We start from the raw sequence: 18,788 nt of genomic DNA, 5'->3' as shown, positions 1-18,788 counted from the left end.
AAGTACAAAGTACAAGCATTATAAATATGATTATGTCTATTATGATCAATATTTGCCATTGCTGTTTTGTCAAGTTATTTATCTATCAGATACATAAAGCCTAATACATATATATATATTTAATTATCAGCAATAACATGTTTGAAGGGGCACAAGTTTCTAATAATTTCTCATTTAATTTTAATAAATAAGACACTTCATTGCGTGTTCAGCTCTCTCAAAAGTCTTCACTTTAGAGCCTCTACCAAGGCACAGTAGTCAGAATTTTCTAGTCAGATTCGCCAGATCGACCCTAAGGATCGTCTGTCATATTCAGTATCTGTAAAGGAGAGGGAGATGAGGGAACTGGAACATTAAGGAGGACAGACTATAATTTTCTTCATCTGATGGTTCATCTGTTTGCTATTTTGTTCGCTGCTGGGTTTGCTACTTCAAATTTCTGTATTTCAAAATGAAAGGAAACTCACTAGCCTTTACAGAAGAAATTAAATCAAGTTCCTTCCACATTTCTGGTCATTTGCACCAGAAGAGAGAAACCTTTTATACCAAATACCTATTTTCATCCCTATTTCCTACAATGACTTGAGGATGTATACCTCTTTACAATAGTAGAGAAGGAAAGAAGAAGACAGACCTTTCAGCATCCTTCAGAAATCATTCTTAGATGCTCTGTAAACCTCCATACCTTCTGAATGATCACCATAGCCATCAAGATGTGACAGGTGATTGAAATAAAAAACATTTATAATTACGAAGGTTTCAGAAGATGAAATCCTTTCTAAAATTGTGGTTTTTTAATTGTGTGAATTAAATCAACTCAATTTATAAGAAAAACAAGTATGGTGAGCTTTGAAACTAATGAAATATGATTTTGATTTGATGTGTGTCTTCTGGCTGCCTGGCTTTTTAACTGAATTAACCTGAAAGACTGGGCACACGTTATTCTGTTAACAGAAATTTAAAAATATGTATTTGCTTTCCTGAAAAAAGCTTCATAAAGTCTTTAATAAAATTTTGTTAGCCATTTGACATTAGAGGTTCTGATTTTCAGTCATAATTCCTCTGTTAGTAAAGCAGATGCTTTATGAATTAAATATGTTCATGTCTAAAGAATTTGCAATCACCTTCTCCCAGATGGTTTTTCTGATGTCTAGTAACCACTCAGGCCAGTCTGCTTTCTTTTTCATTTTACTTCCTCCTGCAGAAACACTAGCTCAATCTGTCTTCCTAGCCAACTGCCTTTATAGAACACACAGGAATAATATCTCTGAGTTCTCTGTCTTTTTTGCTTTTATATATTTTTACATTTTTATTTTTATGTTTTATTTTAAATGTGGTATCAATCACGTGAACAAATCAAAAGTTTGCCACAAGCTGTTTGAAATATGCATACATAAGGACTGTTATTACACAGATCTCATTATCTTAATAAAGTAAAGTAAAAAGAGCAATAACCCTGAAGAAATTCTATCTTATAGAGCTGCAGAGTATCTTTTGTGTGATTGAACAGCAGAGCTGAGCCTTCAGATGTCCATGTCCTACTACTGCAAAATAAAGAAACAATTAATGTCCCTGGGCTGATCACTAGGAAAGGTCTGGTTATATTTTGCATTTGGTTTACACCAATATTTTCTAGTAATCAGGATATTGTCTAAGATCAGGAATTCATGGGAATTATTCCTGAATTAGACAAATTAACATGATTAGATATTCCTAACACTGGACACAGCAGCAATTGCAATCCAAGAAAAGACAGCTAAGTCTTACCTCTGCACTCTGAAATACAATGAATATTGAGACAGACGTGAGTCTGTCCTTACACATTCATTTACTGGTAAAATTTCTATCTTATAGAAATCTTATCTTCAATAGGATCTCTGAAATACAAACCATGGTCAAAACCAATCAGCAGAAACTGGACCATTACTCATAATCATAATCACTGGCTTGGTGGTATAAGACTTTCATACGAGGCTTTTTTCTCTGGTCCTTCCCATTTGGGCATTGCCAGGCTGGTTGCAATAGGACATTTGAATAGTGTGCGGACTGCCCTCCAGACTCCTGCATGCATGACAGCTCTGGTTTCCCCTGGCAAGCGTGGAATGAGGGGGTGAAGTGATTATTGTGTCCCTGTTGGCCTGCCAAGAAGGTGCTGCCAGGTTGGAAAGCAGCTGTCTGTGACCTTGGACAGCTTTTATAGGATGGGAGGTGGAAGAAGAGCCTTTTTACTGTAGAAAATGCATTCACTGAATTGTCCTGTTGAATTACCACAAGTATTTATCTGTCCTGAGGTGTTTATTATCATAGCTGCATCAGGAAGCACTGGCCAATGCCTGCACCTGGCCTCGAGATGGATCCTGCTGCCCAAAGCAAGCCTTCTCCCTCCCTCGCTATGGAGATCCTTCATCCTTCTGGCTTGGATTTGCCCCAGCCCTGGTTTTCCTGAGTCTGTAGCAAGTGCTCTAACATAACAGTGTTGGGAGGACACTAACTTTAGAAGAACTGAAATAATAGTGAAAGAGCTGAGTCATGAGGGGGGATGTTGGGCAGGTTTGGGTAGAGGTCTGCATAAAGGGCAAATGAGCAGAAGAAGCAAGGCAGGGGGGAGCAAGAGAAAGGTGAAATTAAATGTTTGTGGAGATAAACGGAAGCAGCTCTGTGTCCCCAGCAGTGAACTGAAGGGAGCAAAAGGAATTATAAGGAAATGCAGGCAGCAATTAAAAAAACCCCACGGGCCTGAGGGCAGTGGAAACCTGGCAGGGCAAGGCAGAGGGATGAGCGCCCTGGGGGTTAGGCTTCCCAAGTTGCTGAAAGCCATCCTGCGAACTGGGAGGGGAAGACATTGCCCTTAGCGGTGGGGTGGAGGCTCCAGGATCTGCTTCGTGGGGCCATCATTTCTGTCTGGCAATGGATGGGGGTCATGGTGGGGCAGGGGCAGCCAGGACAGGGCAGCTGGCAGAGGCAGATCAGGCTCAAAGCAAGTCAGGACAAGGAGCTGGTGCCACTGCTGAGGCAACTGGAGGGTCTTCAGCCAAAATATCTAATTTCGGTTCTTACCAAAAGCAGAAAACACTTGAATGAAACTGTTTTGCTCAAGGAAAATGGAAAAGTAACCACCCTATCTCCTTTTCCTTCTTTATTTTGTCCTTGCCAGCAAACATGCCTATGGGAGATTGGCTGTGACCTACTCTTTATTCCACCGCCTTCATGGGAGAGCCTAGCTCGGGATGAACAGCCTGTGGGACTTGATCAGGTTGGGTTGAAATAGCAACTGTTCTGGTTTGGGCTGCAATATATACCTTTTTCTTGGTATTAGAAAACAACCAAGCGTGCAGCCCAGTATGTGCTGTGGTCGACTGTTGGAGGAGTGATTCCTTTGCTTAAGCTCACATGAAATGATGAGAATTGAGGGGGGTTTTATGGCTTTGAGGCACTAACCACCACAGAACAGCTCCTGGGGCCTTCCATGCCAGCATGGCGGGGGCTCTGCATTTTCTGGGACACGCCAGCTTCTCCTGCAAGTCCCAATGCATGGGGACAAGACCCAGCCAGGCTTGCCATAGTTGGAGGAAAAAGTTGATGTTTTCTGATAGAAAATATTTCTGAATTTAACCCTCAGCTGTCTCCACTGCTGCCTGCTTTCCTGGTGCCTTGGACCCCTCTTCCAAGTGTGTGGGTGAGGGATGGACACAGAGCTGGGAGCCAGCATGAGGGCTTGTGGGGTCTCGGTACTGTGTGTGTTGTTCTGCCCCAGAGCTGGCCTGCAGCCTGGCTGGCTGGCTGAGCAGATGGAGGCTGTGGAGGGTGAAACATTGGGAGTTGCCACCCCAGCTGAAATTGGAACCAGGAAGGAGCTATCATTCTCTTTCATGTGTCTAGTGGTGTGGCAGGCACAGGGAAGCTAACAAAACAATTGCTCCTGTCCTCTAGGTAGTCCTCAGCTTGCAGGTAGATTATGACCTAGAGGTGGTGCCCAGGCCCAGCACAGTGGGACAGGACAGCAAAACTGAAATGGAGGGGAGGGTGTGAATCACTGAGTGCTGTGGGCTGGCAGAAGCTGGGAAGATGGCTGAGATCCAGGGCGATGCTGCCCGCAGTTGGTTGCTGCCTTGCCCCAGCATCAGGTGTTAAGACTTGCCTTGCTTCAAAGAAGCTGCAATAGAAAAATGCTTTTGCAGGTAAAAGAAACTGTCTTTGAACAAAGTCGGCGGGGGGGGGGGGGGAAGTTACTGGCAAGTGTGGCATAGAGCCTTATCTGTCCCTTGGGGAAATTTTTGTTTCAGAGAGGAACGACTTCCAGAGGAGAGGATAACCTGTGGCACTTCAGGCTCCTACTATTTTATTTGGTAGGTTTGTACCTAGAAAATGGAGATCTCATTCATGAGTTCAGCTGTTTTGGGAATTATGGACACACTTATGGACACAGCTATTTCCCAAGCTGTGGGTGCCCTCCCTGTCATAAAGCAGCACTTACAGCAGCCTTTTAGGAGTCCACTACGGAGTCTAATCCTCCCATACTCAGCAGCCAAAAAAAAAAAAAAAAAAGAATTAGGTGGAGTGCCTGTTCTGGTCCTCCTGGTACCTGTTGTCTTTGTTCCCAGATAGCTGGAGCTCACCCTCCCTGCTCAGCTTGGCATCTGTGGGCAGGGAGCTCATTTGAAACAGCTCAAAACCAGCTGCTTCTTCACATCTCACTGTGACAGCTTGGGAATGTGGGGAGAAAGAATGAGGGGGTAAGAAAAGCCCCTTCTAGAGTTTGGGGCTGATGTGACCCATGGCCAGGTCATACAGGAGCACGAGGAGGAAGAACAAATGCATGGACAAGGAGTCAAACCCACTTGTACAGGAGTACAGAAAGGAGAGGACCAAGCAGAGAAGAAGCCATGGCTGCTCCCCCAGGCTATAATCATTAAAGAATGTCCTGTTTTAAAAACCAAAATCGTCACACCAGCACAAGCCATGAAGCCAGAAGTTGATTTCCATTATATATCTATTTCTGGCTGCCACCTTTCCTCTAACTGGCAAAATGGAAGATAACTTGGACACCAATATTTTACACTCACACCCCAAGGGCTTAATAGTCTTCCTCAGTTCTGCTCAGGTTCTGGCTTGCAGTGTCGTTTGTGCACACATGAAAGAGTAGCAGTGGAGTGTAGTCTGTGCTCTTGAGAAGTTGTGAAAGCCTGTCTTGACAAGCCTGTGGCAGGGCGGGTACAGGGGGACACAGTGGTGTTGAAGGTGTGCCATGGGGTGCATGGGCAGTTAAGCATGGCTGGATTACAATGCTTTCCCCAGCTTGGCAAGGTGCTGCTCACTGTCATCTTGGAGCTGCAAGCAGGAGTCAGCAGTGGGGAAGTACACCAATATAGTGATAAGGGACAGGCTGCCAGACCAGAGCAAGCACCCAGCAAGCACCCAGCCTCAGCTCAAAGGTGCTCTGAGATGGCCAGCATGGTGCTCGGGGCAAGACAGAGCTGTGAGAGATACCCAGGGCCAGAAGCATCACAGAGGAGGACAGGAGGTGTTGACCCATTGTGCAAGGTAGGGACAATCACTTGCTTCTGCCATACTGCTTCTTGCCAGCCTGTTAGCCCTGCAGCAGGGCCAGCTTGGTTTTCTTCCTTTCCAAGGGCATTAGGAAGGTACTGCCATTGGGAGCACCCTTTGCTCCCCTTCCCAGGAGCCCTGGCTGTGGGATCAGGGTGGGTGGTTCCCCAGGGCTGGTGGCCCAGGGATGCAGCGGGCAGCACTCCCCTCATCTACATCTGTGATGAATGCACTTGCTGGCCTTTCCTCCCACCTCCCTGAAAGCTATCAGTCACTGGCCCAAGTCACCATGACAACATTCCAGGGTAAGAAGTGTCTGAGGAAGCCAGGACAAGTGGGGAGGGAGGGCAAGCTTCTAGTAGGAGAATGCCTTTAGTGATGAAGAGGTGTTGCTGAACACACAAAGTGTGCATACAAATATCCGAGTTCAACCATTCTTAAATTTTTAAAATCACTCTTAAACTAAGTAGTCCTCACCACATGCTGATGGTAGCACATATTTTCCTTTTTTTGGCAGCCTTCAGTGTGTGTTGGGTGCAGGTTCTCAGTGACATGGCTCAGTGACATGCCAAGCTGGCGTACGTGGCAACACAGCCATGTCCTACAGCCACCCGCATCCAGAGGCCAGAAAAAGATGAATTGCACCCCTATGGCCATAACTGAACTAGAGGACATCAGCAATGCTCAAGTCATCTCTCTGGCTGCTTGTGTGACAATAAAAGAGTGAAGGAGATGGTTCTTGCTCCATTGAGCTGGTTCTATGCTGTAGCCCTGTAGTGGCTTGGACCTGCTTGGTAGATCTATTGCCAGATGAGGTGGTGGGGAGTGGAAGGTGGGCCAGCAAGTTCCCTCTGCCCACCCTGGTGACCCGGGCTGCCTCCTGCCCCTTCCCTGCGCCCGGCAAGGGGGTGCTGGAAGAAAAGACCAACCCTCACCTTGCTACAACCTCCTTTCAAGCAGTCATAGAGAGTGATAAGGTGTCCCCTGAGCCTCCTCTTCTCCAGGCTAAAGAATCCCAGCTGCCTCAGTCACTCATCATAAGACTTGTGTTCCTTTTGACCCTTCACCAGCTTTGCTGACTTTCTCTGGACATGCTCCAGCACCTCAATGTCCTCCTTGTGGTGAGAGGCCCAAAACTGGACACAAGATTTGAGGTGCAGCCTCTCCAGGGTCAAGTATAGGGGAACAATCACTTCCCTGGTCCTGCTGGCCACACTATTCCTGATACAGTCCAGGATGCCATTGGCCTTCTTGGCCACCTGGGCACACTGCTGGCTCATATTCAGCTGCTGTTGACCAGCACCCCAAGGTCCTCTGCCACCAAGGCAGTTTTCCAGCCACTCTTCCCCCAGCCTGTAGTGCTGCATTGGGTTGTTGTGACCCAAGGGCAGGACTCAGCACTTGGCCTTCTTGAGCCTTATACAGTTGGCCTCGGCCCTTTGATCCACCGTTCCACCGATCTGTGCAAGGTGGCATTCCATCTTCCTACCATCCTACTCAGCCCCTGTCCACTAATGTCCTCTTGTTCTTGCCAACTCTATCAGTATCTCTCGACAACACATCATCGAGCGCATTCTCCTCCCGCCAGAGACCGGAGGATGCTTCCCTTCCACCCCTTCCGCATCTCCCACCGGCCCGCCGGTGCCCCGTCCCCAGTGTCGGCAGTGCCGGTGAGGTGCGGGCGGTTCGGCCGCGCTCGCCCTCCCTGGTGGCGCGCAGTGCCCGCGTGTGGGCGGGCGGCCGGGACATGCTCACTGGGGAGCGCCGCGGCCGCACATGCTCACTGGGCGCGGAGGCACCGCCGGAGGTAGGGGCTCGCTCCGCCGGCGGAGGAGCCGCGCTGTCGCCCCGGCCGGGCCCGGCATGGCCCGCCGCCCGCTGCCCGGCCGCCGCCGGCGCTGAGCGCGGGGGGATCGCAGCGTCCGGCGGTGAGCGGGGGCTCGGGCGGCGCGGCCGTGGCGGCGGCGGGGCCGCGTGTGCGGGCGGGGCCCGCGTCCCCGGCGGGGCGGGCGGGGGAGCGAGGGTCCGGCCCGGCAGCCCCGTTCCGTCCGGCGGCACCTCCGTCAGCACCTCGGCCAGCGCCCGCGGCGGCTGGGCCGGGCCGCGGCGGCGGGGCCGTGCGGTGAACCCCGCTCGCCGCCTCCTGCCGCTGCCCCCCGGTGCTGGCGCCGGCAGCGCTCGGCTGCGCGGAGCGGGATCCTTTCCCGGTGCTGAGGGCGGGGGGAGGCCTGGGCCGGGCCGTGCAGACGGAGAGGCGGACGAGGGGCAGGTGGGGCAGGGGCAGCTCCGCGACCTTTCCCGACCGGGCCGAGGGGGTGGAAGGGGTGGAAGGGTGCTGCGGCTCCCGGGGAACAGGTTGCTGAAGCATCTCGGTGCCTCCCGGAGGTTGTGCGAGGGAGAAGGAGAGGTAATGCCTCTTAAAAGGAATGGGAAAAAAATCATCTAAGTAAATAGAAGTGGAAAATGCAGCAGGTTGTGAGGCATCTGCGAGATTTACGTTGGCCCAAGGAAGTGCCTGGGAATTATCCCTGGGATGGGAAACAAATGGAAAATATCGGGAGTGTCACGGTGCTCTGACCAGAGGCAGGCGGGGCCGTCTCTGGCCAAACACGAATTCAGCTCCTGGCCTTTGGGGTACATGCTTTGGCCCCCGAGAAGTTAAAACATTAAACTGAGCACTGTGCAATAAAGCACAGTATTGCAGGTTCTGTTTAGTCATCTTTGCAAGGCCCTTTCAGTGCTAGCTCTGCAGCAAGAATGCTTCATGCAAAATAGTTGTGTTTAAATTCTGTACTTAAAATTATATTTGTAATCCTTTCTCATAACTAGCATTGAAGCAATTGCTATCGTTATTGAAATGATGTGCAAGGTCATAGAGGGCTTGCAGTTCTTCACCTTGCTAGATGACTGGTTGACATTATATTTAATGCAGCTGATATGTGACATTTCTGGTAAGGAATCCTCTTTCCAAGTTTCTGAGTATTTTGGGTTAAGCAGCCTTTGAAGGGCATAACATTTCTTTTCATAAACACTCTGGAGCAAACTTGCATTTAAATCCGTTCCTCACTGTCAGTCTCAACTTTGGGAAGGTACTTGACTCTCAGAAAATTGGCTGAGTCAGTTCCATGCCAGAGATACACCTCAACAGACTCTCTCTCCCAAGGCAACTAAGAACAACAACAACAAAAAAACAGCCCACCAAAACTTTTGCTTACTTTTTGTAGGTGTGTTCCCTTTTGCCATATCTGGCCTTACTAACATAAACCTGTTTCTTTTCTTTTGCCACAGACTGAAGGTTTCTCTGAAGCTTAATCTTCAAGATGAAGTTCTTACTAGCGGTTGTATTTTTCATCTCATTCTCCTTATGGGTTGAAGAAGTCTATTCCAAAGAGAAGTCTTCAAAGAAAGGAAAGGGGAAAAAGAAGCAATATCTATGTCCATCGTATGTTCCTGGTTTCTTTTATGCTTTTGTGTGGTGACAATCCTGCGCTATTTTTTAACAGTGGAAATTATGTGGCAATTGAAGTAGAAGGTGATTCTTTCTGCCGAAAGAATGGGGTCAGTGGTGGCAATGAGAGGAAGAGGGTTTGACCAGCATCATAGCTAAATTCTGTCAAGTCTTTCTTCTGCAGAAGGTCCTCTGTTTTAATGAAAGGAAAGATCTAAACCATAGTAAATGATTTCTTTCCTTGTGGTGGATTACAGCACAGTGTCTTGCTGTTTATGGGGACACAGTAACATAGTACCATAGTGCTATGCTGTCCAGCATCATGTTGCAGGTGTATTGAGGAAAGCAAGGAGGATGCAAAACCATGATACTGAAATTCAGTTTCTGCTTAGCTAGTTATAGGAGAAGGTTTGTCCTATGCGTATTATTATTGCATGTTGAATAGAACTAAGGTATTCAGCACCTTCCATCAATGATTTATAGTTGTATAACTTTTGTGGAGGTGGATTGATTGTTGCTATAAAATGTACCCTTATGGAATAATCTCCCTGTGAAAATACAGAAATTAAAATCTGTGATTGCCCAGCTGAAAACAGAATGTGTTCTGGAAACTTATAATTATTTCCCTATTATTATCCCTTTTTTCAATGCCTACCATGTTTTAGGTTGTGATCCATAGGTTAATGCAGAAGTTTTATTTGTAAGTGCTGTTTTTATCGTTATCTTGGCCAGTCTTGCTCATTTTTTAGTCTTATGTTGTAAATATCTGAGGAAAAGATTGAAGAACTATGAGGAATTGTTAGTAAGTGTAGAAAAGCACTATGTCTGAAATAATAAAATTGTTTAGACAAATGTAAAACATGTTTCTTCTTTGACCATAAAAGAATAAGTATGGACTATTAGACTGGCTATTTAAGATTAATCAACTTTTTCCAAAGAAAAAATAAAGCAACCCAAAAAGTAGAATAATGAAACAGAAGCATTGTTCAAATAATACTTTTTAAACTTCCCACCATTTTTAAATATTGACAGTGATGTTTATTTGTAACCCAAAATTTTTAGGAAGTTTCTATTTCTACATATGATCCATGTTTTTCTTCTTTTTTTTATGTCAAACCTAAAAAATGAAATTTGTCTTTGGATTTTAATATATTAAGATACAAGTCTCAAATGTGATGACTTATCTGAAATGACTCCTACCCATTCTTTCACCTTTGAATAGTTGAGTTCTGAATTAGGCGTTTGGTCTGAGTTACCATGAGGGTTTATAGCAAGGAGAAAAATGTCATAGTTCCCGGGACAGACATCAGCACAAAAGCCCTTGGAAAGTGAGTTATGCAGCTGAATCCAGATTTTCCATGGTCTTGTTTAAGCAGCCAGCATTTCCCCCTGCTCTTGACTTCATCTTAGTAGAATTCAAAACATCGATGTCATTTTATCATAGTAAGTAAGTAGATTTTTTTGTTTGTTTTTCTTTTAAGCGCAGTATTTCTTGGTACCCATTAAATATGATGTCATTTGTCACCAATGTACTTGAAAAAAACATGGAGTAAATGCTATGATTTCAAAGTGATACTTTTGCCTTCCATGCAGTTGAAGCTTTCTGCAAAAATACTAGTGGAATCCAGTATTTGTCTGATGTACCTCGTGTGCAGTGTTGCTAACTAGAATTGCTGTAGCAATAAGTCCTGTTCAATTTCCTGAATAATGAACAAGTTGTCTATATCTTACTTGGCTGAAGTTCACAGCTTGAGAGACAACCACTTGTAATAGCAGGGTTGCAAGACTGCTGTTTCTGTAGCTGGCATCTAGAGGACCTCTCATGTAACTGAGCAATGAAAGTCAGTTCTATCTTGCAGAGAAATTATCTAATGCTCTTTTAACTCAGGCTGCTGTTGGCAAACTTTCAATCATCAGCATTTTTAAATGATCTTTCACAAAACTTCTTGACTTGTTGACACTCTGTGTTATATAAAAGGCTGCCTACTTTTAATAATTTTTTCCTGTGTGAAAAAAGTGTAGAATCTTTACTCAGAAACAAACCAGAACACAATGCGGTGGAGTGGGAATTAAGCGACACTATAAGGGTTGACTAAAAATAATCAAGGAAGTGTGTGAATGAAAAATTTCCTAGAAAAGCATAAATGAAATATTTTAGAAGAATGCATTGTATCCCTTTTAAATAAAAGAAATAGGATTTTGCATAATTTATAAAATTGAATGGTACAAATTCCTAATGGAAAGGTACATTTATAAGTTAAAAATCTTAATCTACCTTTAATTTCCATTGGCTACTGGTGCAATAGAATTTAAAGCTTAATTGTAAAAATTATTGCCTTTTATTTCCTTACGACATCTGAAAAGCGAAATTTTACTTCCTCAAGAGAACAAAAAAGCAGCACTACTAATTGTATAAGGAACAGTTTTCTCTTGCGAACTTGCTAAGGAAATTCAAATCTATGCAAATAGCTTTCCAGGAAAGATTTATACTGAGTCTGATGTTACTACCTGAGCTCCTTAATTTGACGTTAAGAAATTATTGGCTATAAGACTGGTTTGGGACTTTAGCATGAATGTGTTTGTATGAAAACTAAGCATACTTGCACTTGTCCTTTTATGGCTCTGAGAATACGAGGCTTTTGCCAAATGCGCCCCTCTGGCATGAAATTAACCACTATTAGGATAGGCTGAAAACAAGCTGATTAGAAATCCCATAAAAAGTTCATTATTGTGTCATAAACAGACACTTACTTCCTTAAATTAGGACAATTCTATTTTGTATCTTAGAGCAAAACCTTTTACTTGTGATTATTCATGATGTTGTACTTCTCAGTGCATTGTGTAATAGTGGCTCGATTTGCCATCTTATTTTCATTTATTTCTGAAACTGTTTTTCCCAGCTTTTTTATTGAAGGGTTTCTTGAAGCTGATGCTTAATCAGTCGGTTCTTACTTTGATTTAATGCTTGCTCAGAACAGATGTAAGATTTCACATCTTATATTTAGATCATTTGCTTTCTTACCTTAGGCTTTCCAAATGAAACATGGAGTAATTATACTTGTGTCTGATTCCCGAATCTTTGTTGACTAACAAAGAAATTTACATAGCTGGCCTAAAATGCTGTAGTAGAGTTTTGCAGCACAAATCTGAGAAACTGGCTTTCACAGATGTGTGGTGCAATGAAGTATAAACCTTTAGTGTAACAAAACTTTTGCCTTTTATTTCTGTGGGAAATCTTAAAAAACCCCAAACAATCAGGCCCACGTCTTCAAAAAAAATTTTATGGATTACATTCTTCTGTTTACAAAGATTATTTTGAAATTTTATATACTGAATACAGATGATTTTGATATAGCTACAGATGGATTTAGTCACTTGATCTCTTTCCTCCTCACAGACTACCCATACCTGTATTACCTTTGTTACTTACTTCTTATTAACTTCTTCGTAATTCCTTCTGATACCTGTTTCTGTTAAATGCATTGGACAGTTAGCTGTGACTTTTTCTAATAGCATTGCTGAAAAATATTTTTCCTTTTCTTACACCACAATAAATACTTCAGTTACTTTATAACATTTGAGCTGCTGCTGTTATCCACACAATCCTTAGTAGCCCAGAAGGTCTCTACTCGAAACTACTTGCAAGATCTCCAGACAAATGAAATTATAAGGAAAGGGAAGTTTGGTTATTACAGTGTTGTAGAAGTAAGAGTGTTAAATAGCAACTAACAAAACCAGTTATGACCGTGGTCATTGTCACAGCTATTCCTGTTAATTATAGTTTTAGTATGACTCAGCTGTTCACGTGCACAGGGTTCATTTCTGAAGATCCCTCAGCATCCCTAATGCTACGGCAATGCTGAGAGCATAACCTCGGTCACTAAATGTCATTCTTTTGTCTGGATATCAAGACTGTGCTTTTAAAACAATATCCCTCTTCACCTTTATGCATTTGTCCACATGGAGATTTATATCCATGTAGATGATTAACTAAATACTGTATGATATCTATAGAGACTTTTTTTACCCATGAAGTAGGAGTGCAAGTCATATTTTGGCTTGTATTCAATAAAGCATATCAGCTACTTCAGAAACTGTGAAATGGCCCTCTAAGCCCTCCAGAAAACAAGGCTTGTGCCATCTGCCAGGGCAGAAGCTTAGAAAGGTCACAGATGTGAGGGTTCAGTAAACAGCTTCTTTTAAAAAACAACAACAAATACAGTGGAACTAGGGAAAAAAGCCTTTGATGTGTTTTAAACATAAAGTTGTATGAAAGTCTGTCTTGGAATTTGTCTCGGTTAACTTTCAGCTTCTGACATGCCCTTCCTTTAAAGAGTAAAGTAGAAGTTCAAAGACTATCTTATACCTTGGATCCTCTCCACTTTTCCACAGACTAGAATTTTTTTTATTGAGTGTTTGGGTATACATGGCATCTCTATCTGTGGTATGTGATCATCCCCAAAATGTAAATGATGAGAAAGTGGAATCATGTCTGTCTGCATTCCCGTCATGCAGAAGACACTGCTGGTAGTCTGTGAATATTTTCATTTGTAGGTATGATGGGAGAGTTAATACAGTTTATGGGAGAAGGTGGAATCATGTTGAAAGAAAAGCCTGAATTTGGTTGTGGAGTAGGCTACATCTGAGAGTCATTCTGCTGATAAGTACATTGTAGAACTCAGGTCTGGTTCCTATAAAAATTCTTTTGCCCCATAGTAACAGCAGCTGGTCAATGGTTTAATTATTCTCTATCATGTAACTCTCATGGAAAGCTGTGATCCCAGACAGATAGGGCCACATTCCAGGAGGTTTGGGGATTTGTTTTCAGAGTGGATAAATGTGCTGGGGAGTAAAAGATAAAGCTATATAAGCAAAACCTAAGTTCTCTTGTAAATCAGTAATTAAGTATGGTAGACTGGTTCTCATTCAGTAATTTTCCCTCTCAGTGAGCAGTGTTTACTCCAATCTGAACAGCGTAGTGGTGGGACATTACAATTGCACAGAAAATTACAGACTTGGTATTTTGTATACAGCTTCAGACTGAGAAAAAACTTGGATCTGTAGATTAAATTGCACCACCTAAACCTAAGCCCAAAGAAAACTATAGGTCTAAATCCTGTTGTCAAGACAAATTATGTAAATTGTATCTCAACTTATACTTTCCTTTTATATCGCCACTTATACCACCGTGCAGGTGTTTAGATTTTAGCAAGATCCATCTATTGTCTCCATACTTAGCACATTTGGGAAAAAAAGACTGGGACAAGGACCTGCTGTGGACAAATTATTTTTAAAATTTCTGTAGTTTTGCTTAAACATTTGGATGCTTATCATGTTTCATATCTGTGTGCTATATCAGGACACAAGAGGATTCCCATTATGCACAAGGGTCACAGGTGGTGGCTTTGGCAGGATGCAGAGAACTGCAGGAAGGTTATCTACATGTCCAACATTAGGAGACTATGCTCTTTGGTCTATCTTCAGCATAGGGTGAAAGATGAGTTATTTCACCATTATAACTCGTGGTTCACAATTTGGGGTGCCTAATCTGGTTTTGTGTTTCAAAATTTGCTATGAAGGAACCTCTCTGTTCATCACACTGTGTTACCTCCAAATTTAGGTACAGAAGCTACATGTCTAATTTTAGGTGTTTAGCTGTCAACTGCATTTGTGAAGACACATAAATGGTGACTCAGAGTTCTGTAGTTTTAATGTAATTAGTGATACCACTTTTCATTGGAGGAATTGTAATTAATCTTCCTAGTAATAGATGTGTCACCCAGCACGATTTGAAAATGTAGCTGTTAAACACAGAGAGATCAGAGTTCAATCAGAAGAATTATATAGTGTGTCATTGATCTGTATTAACCTGTTGTTATGCTTTGAGTTATTGCACTCAGAAAATAAAATGCCTGCAAATCAGAACACTGATAGTTTGTATCAGGAAATAGTACTTAAAATATACGGTGAGATAATAGGTATTATGTTTCCCCAAACTTATTTTTACCTTTCTCAGATATACACAGCTGTGTTATATGATTAAAATGTCACTTTCCATGATGTGGATTAAATAAACTGCACTGAAATCTCTTGTTTCAATATCATATAGGAAATTTTGCTGGAGGTAACAGTGTGAGTTGGAATACATATTTTTATCTGTCAGACAGTAATCTAGAACTATGCAAAGGTTTTCCATCCCACTTTGTATAGAATATTGTTTATATTCTTTTCTGCAGTCTGTAGAACTGCGTGTGGTAAGGACTCTTGTAACTTCAGTGAGCTCTGAGAGACTAAATGTCATGATGACCTATACAGATATAATGTCTTCTGACACATTTACCTAACACAAATGTAAGAAACTATATAAATTTCAAACTAAGTGTAATATATGCTTCATTTTGTCACGCGTGTCTGCTTATCTAAAATTCCAGATTTTGATTAGTGAATTATGAAAATAACTATCTGTTGCCATCAATTCAAAATGTTGATTATGTTCTTCAAAAGCAGTGATAAAATGTGTCAAGCTGCAGTGGAAGAGGAGATGGACACCTTACCTCATATCCCATGAAATATAGTATTTTAAGTAATTCTTGTATTCATCAGTGACACCAGAAGTAAACTCCCAAAGCCCAGAGAGCAGCCAGTCATATCACATGGAGATGTTATGCCAGAAGACTAACCATAGTTTGTTTTCTTTCTGGCTTTTGATGACACTGTTTGTAGAAGCAAGAATACTTTTGAGTACACAAGAATTCCATTTGTTTTCCTTTTTTTTCATTCAGAAAAGGAAAAATCCTACTTTGGGTATGGGTGTTTTGTGTGTTGGTTGTTTGGATTTTTTTAATTGTTACTTAGGTAAGATTTTTGTTAAAGCAATTTCTATCTTTACACTTACTTGCTTTTAAATTCCCTTTATAGCAACTGTGAGACTTCTGTTGCCTTACCTTTTGGTATTCACCATATGTTGCTTAGGACTCATCAATTACTGTGAAGAGCGCTACATTTCCATTTCTTAGTGCTTTCCATCAGCTCCTCATATGTTCAACACTAGTTAAAGTAAATGCATTAAAATTTTAATGTGTACTGCAACTGGTGGAAATCTAAGTTACCGGCTTTTTTACAAGTGGGAAAACTGTAGGTTGAATTAGAAAAAGTGGTAAGGAACTTCTCAGCTGGTGTGAGTCTTGTTACATGGGATCTAGACAGCCTTCAGCACGCTGAAGTAATGCTCTTCTAGGAAGGCAGATCTCAGCTCAAATCCTTTTTCTCTTATGTAGTCTACAGATATGCCTTATATCATTCATTCATTCCAGAATGGCCAGTTAAGCAGGGGTGGTTGTAGCTTTAGGTAAGTATCTTACCATAATAGGCCCAGCTGCTTTATCCAAGCACCTAGCACATGCCATTTACTGTTCCATTAAGTTTTTCTGCTCATCTGTCACTCTGAAAGTGTTATAACTTCTTAACTCATCACAAGGAACACGTATGATGTGTTTATTTGCAGGTGAAATTTTGGTGTTTTGGTCAGCAAGGCTCTCAGGAGGAAATCCAGTTCTGATGATGTTGCATTGCATGTGTGCTGATGAGTGATGGGAGTTCAATGACAGCATGCTGTAAAAGACCTCAGTGAAAATATGACTGATACTCAGCAGAGCTTTTTTTCCCAGTAGCTATTTCAACCACTTCATTCAAAGTGACCTTTAAAAGTAGCAATTACTGAATCCCTGTGCTCCTTCTCCTATCTCAAAACAGCCAGTGCCATTGTATTTCACTTAGTTCTTAGATAAACAAGGATAAATGCACTAATACACTTCTGTAAGTCCAAAACACAACCCAACAACTTGCAGAAGATATGATTGTGGTGCTCCTTACCAGAAAGCTGTGCTGCCACCCTTCTTCCCATTGCTGACTTTCCAGTGCTATAAATCTCCTTTGCCCCATTCATGGATGGCTTTTGAACAAACAGCTTGAACAGATATTTATATTTAAATACTTCTGCAGTGCAATTCAGATCTCAAAAAGCTATTGCTTTACTCCTCTTACTTGAAGAGACAACCTGTCTTATTGGCTTTCTTTTGCTGTTTGTTACTCCCTCGTTTAATTTCTCAGACTTTTTTCCTGTTTTCCTCATTGCATTTTATGAGCATCTGTGTTTCATTTATGTGTCCATGTTATCCTATCTGGTTCAGATTACTGTTCTCACTATTTAATGAACTTCTTTATATAACCCCTAGCAGAAATTTAAAAAAAAAGGAATTTAAGTTTGATCATTAGTTGTCGCTTTGTTTTGTTTTGATATTTCATTATATTGAACATATATAATTTAGAAAGAAATCCCGTTGTGTGTATTAAGGACATTCTTCTTTTATAAATGCAGTTTTTGAAGACATCTGATATAGATGTTTTAGATGTTAATACGTGTGACTTGCCATGAACCTTTCTGTATCAAATAAAATAGTATACAGTGTCTTTTTAATAGCTAAATGAGCATTCTTTTCTGAATTGTTCCTGCTACAAAATGGAAAATAATCTTAACTTTATGGTTTTTTGTTGTCCAATTAGTGGTAACTGCAAAAAATGCATACAAAGCTGGTTTATGATATTTATGTAGCAGCCTTTTCATTGGTAGAGATTGTCACTGAAAACGGAACACAAATCTCAAAATTGAAGGAATAGAATAGCATAGAATAGAAGAGAATAGAGTACTTCAGCTGGAAGTTACTTACAATGATCATCTAGTCCAACTGCCTGACCAAATAAGGAAATAAATTAGTTCTTTTGCATAATGATCCACTTCGAAGTCAAATATAAACTCAACTCTGTGAGAATTGTTTGAAGGTGAATTTATCAATTATTCAGAAGAGTTAGAACACATATTGCTTTTTAATTTCTCTTACATTAAATTAGCAGAGGTTTATTGTACACAGAACATACTAGTGGAAGTTAACATATGTTACTAAAAGTAAAAATTTCCTTATTTTATTAGAAGACCATTTATCTCTGGATAAGTTCTGCTGGAATAATTAGTTCACCTATGTCGTCATGACACGTCACAGAGGTTTTACTGTGTTTAGTGCGAAGATGGGTGGGGAATTATATACTGCAACCACTTAATGCTGCTCCTCAGTTCTTTTTTCTTCCTGTATGTTAGTTTGTGCTATTGTCATGGATGCAAACTTCCTGGTAGACTATCTCTGGGTAGTCCTGAGAATGCATACTTATGCTGCTAATTGCTGAGGAGTAGCGCAAAATTTCAAGGAGGGTCACGTGGTTATTTACTGCCATATTTTTTTCCTTATTTATTGCATCAAGCAAATACAAGAAAATAGGTAAACAGATATGCAGCTTCGAGTTTCAGAAATTTCCCGAATGTAACAGAGAAAACAGAAATCAGATCTTTTTTTTCCTGAAGGATAAAATGCTCAAAGGGTATCATGGAGACTATAATAAATACGGTTATGTTATCAAAAATTATTGACATGTTTTTAATAATAGGGAACTCCTTCACAGTTTTGTTTGTAAATGTTTTAGCTGTTAAATGAGGAGATTCAATCTCATTGGGAAGGCATAGTGAGTGCTACCAAGTCAGCAGATCTTATTCATTTCCTCCTGTTTCCCGTATGGTCTGAGTAAAACTAGTTGTTTTTAAAGGCGACGTTATTCATGAAAGCTTTTCAAGGGCTGGGATCTGGTCTGATCTCCACTTTTCAATCAAATAGTGGTATCATGCAATGCTGACCATTATTTATTAATTAATTAATTTATTTCCCGGTAGTCCATAAGAAAGATGCTG

The 18,788-nt window shown here is 41.8% G+C and overlaps 1 protein-coding gene across 4 annotated transcripts in view; it reads left to right on the top strand.

Annotated features, from left to right (window-relative positions):
• Positions 1-7,257: 7,257 nt before the first annotated feature.
• The window catches only part of GLRB (glycine receptor beta), a 52,189-nt gene continuing 40,658 nt past the window's right edge, over positions 7,258-18,788 (top strand). For 2 of the 4 annotated variants that reach the window (XM_032685422.1, XM_032685419.1), the window contains exons 1-2: positions 7,374-7,475; positions 8,836-8,989. In XM_032685422.1, the coding sequence (XP_032541313.1) occupies positions 8,868-8,989 (122 nt within the window). In that variant the 5' untranslated portion in view covers positions 7,374-7,475; positions 8,836-8,867. The other 2 variants (XM_032685420.1, XM_032685421.1) reach the window with 2 other exon arrangements.

Source organism: Chiroxiphia lanceolata, chromosome 4 (genome assembly GCF_009829145.1).
Source record: "Chiroxiphia lanceolata isolate bChiLan1 chromosome 4, bChiLan1.pri, whole genome shotgun sequence".
In the NCBI taxonomy this organism is placed as follows: domain Eukaryota; kingdom Metazoa; phylum Chordata; class Aves; order Passeriformes; family Pipridae; genus Chiroxiphia; species Chiroxiphia lanceolata.
The sequence above is the reverse complement of the archived record's forward strand: the minus strand, read 5'-3'. Positions and strand labels throughout refer to the sequence as shown.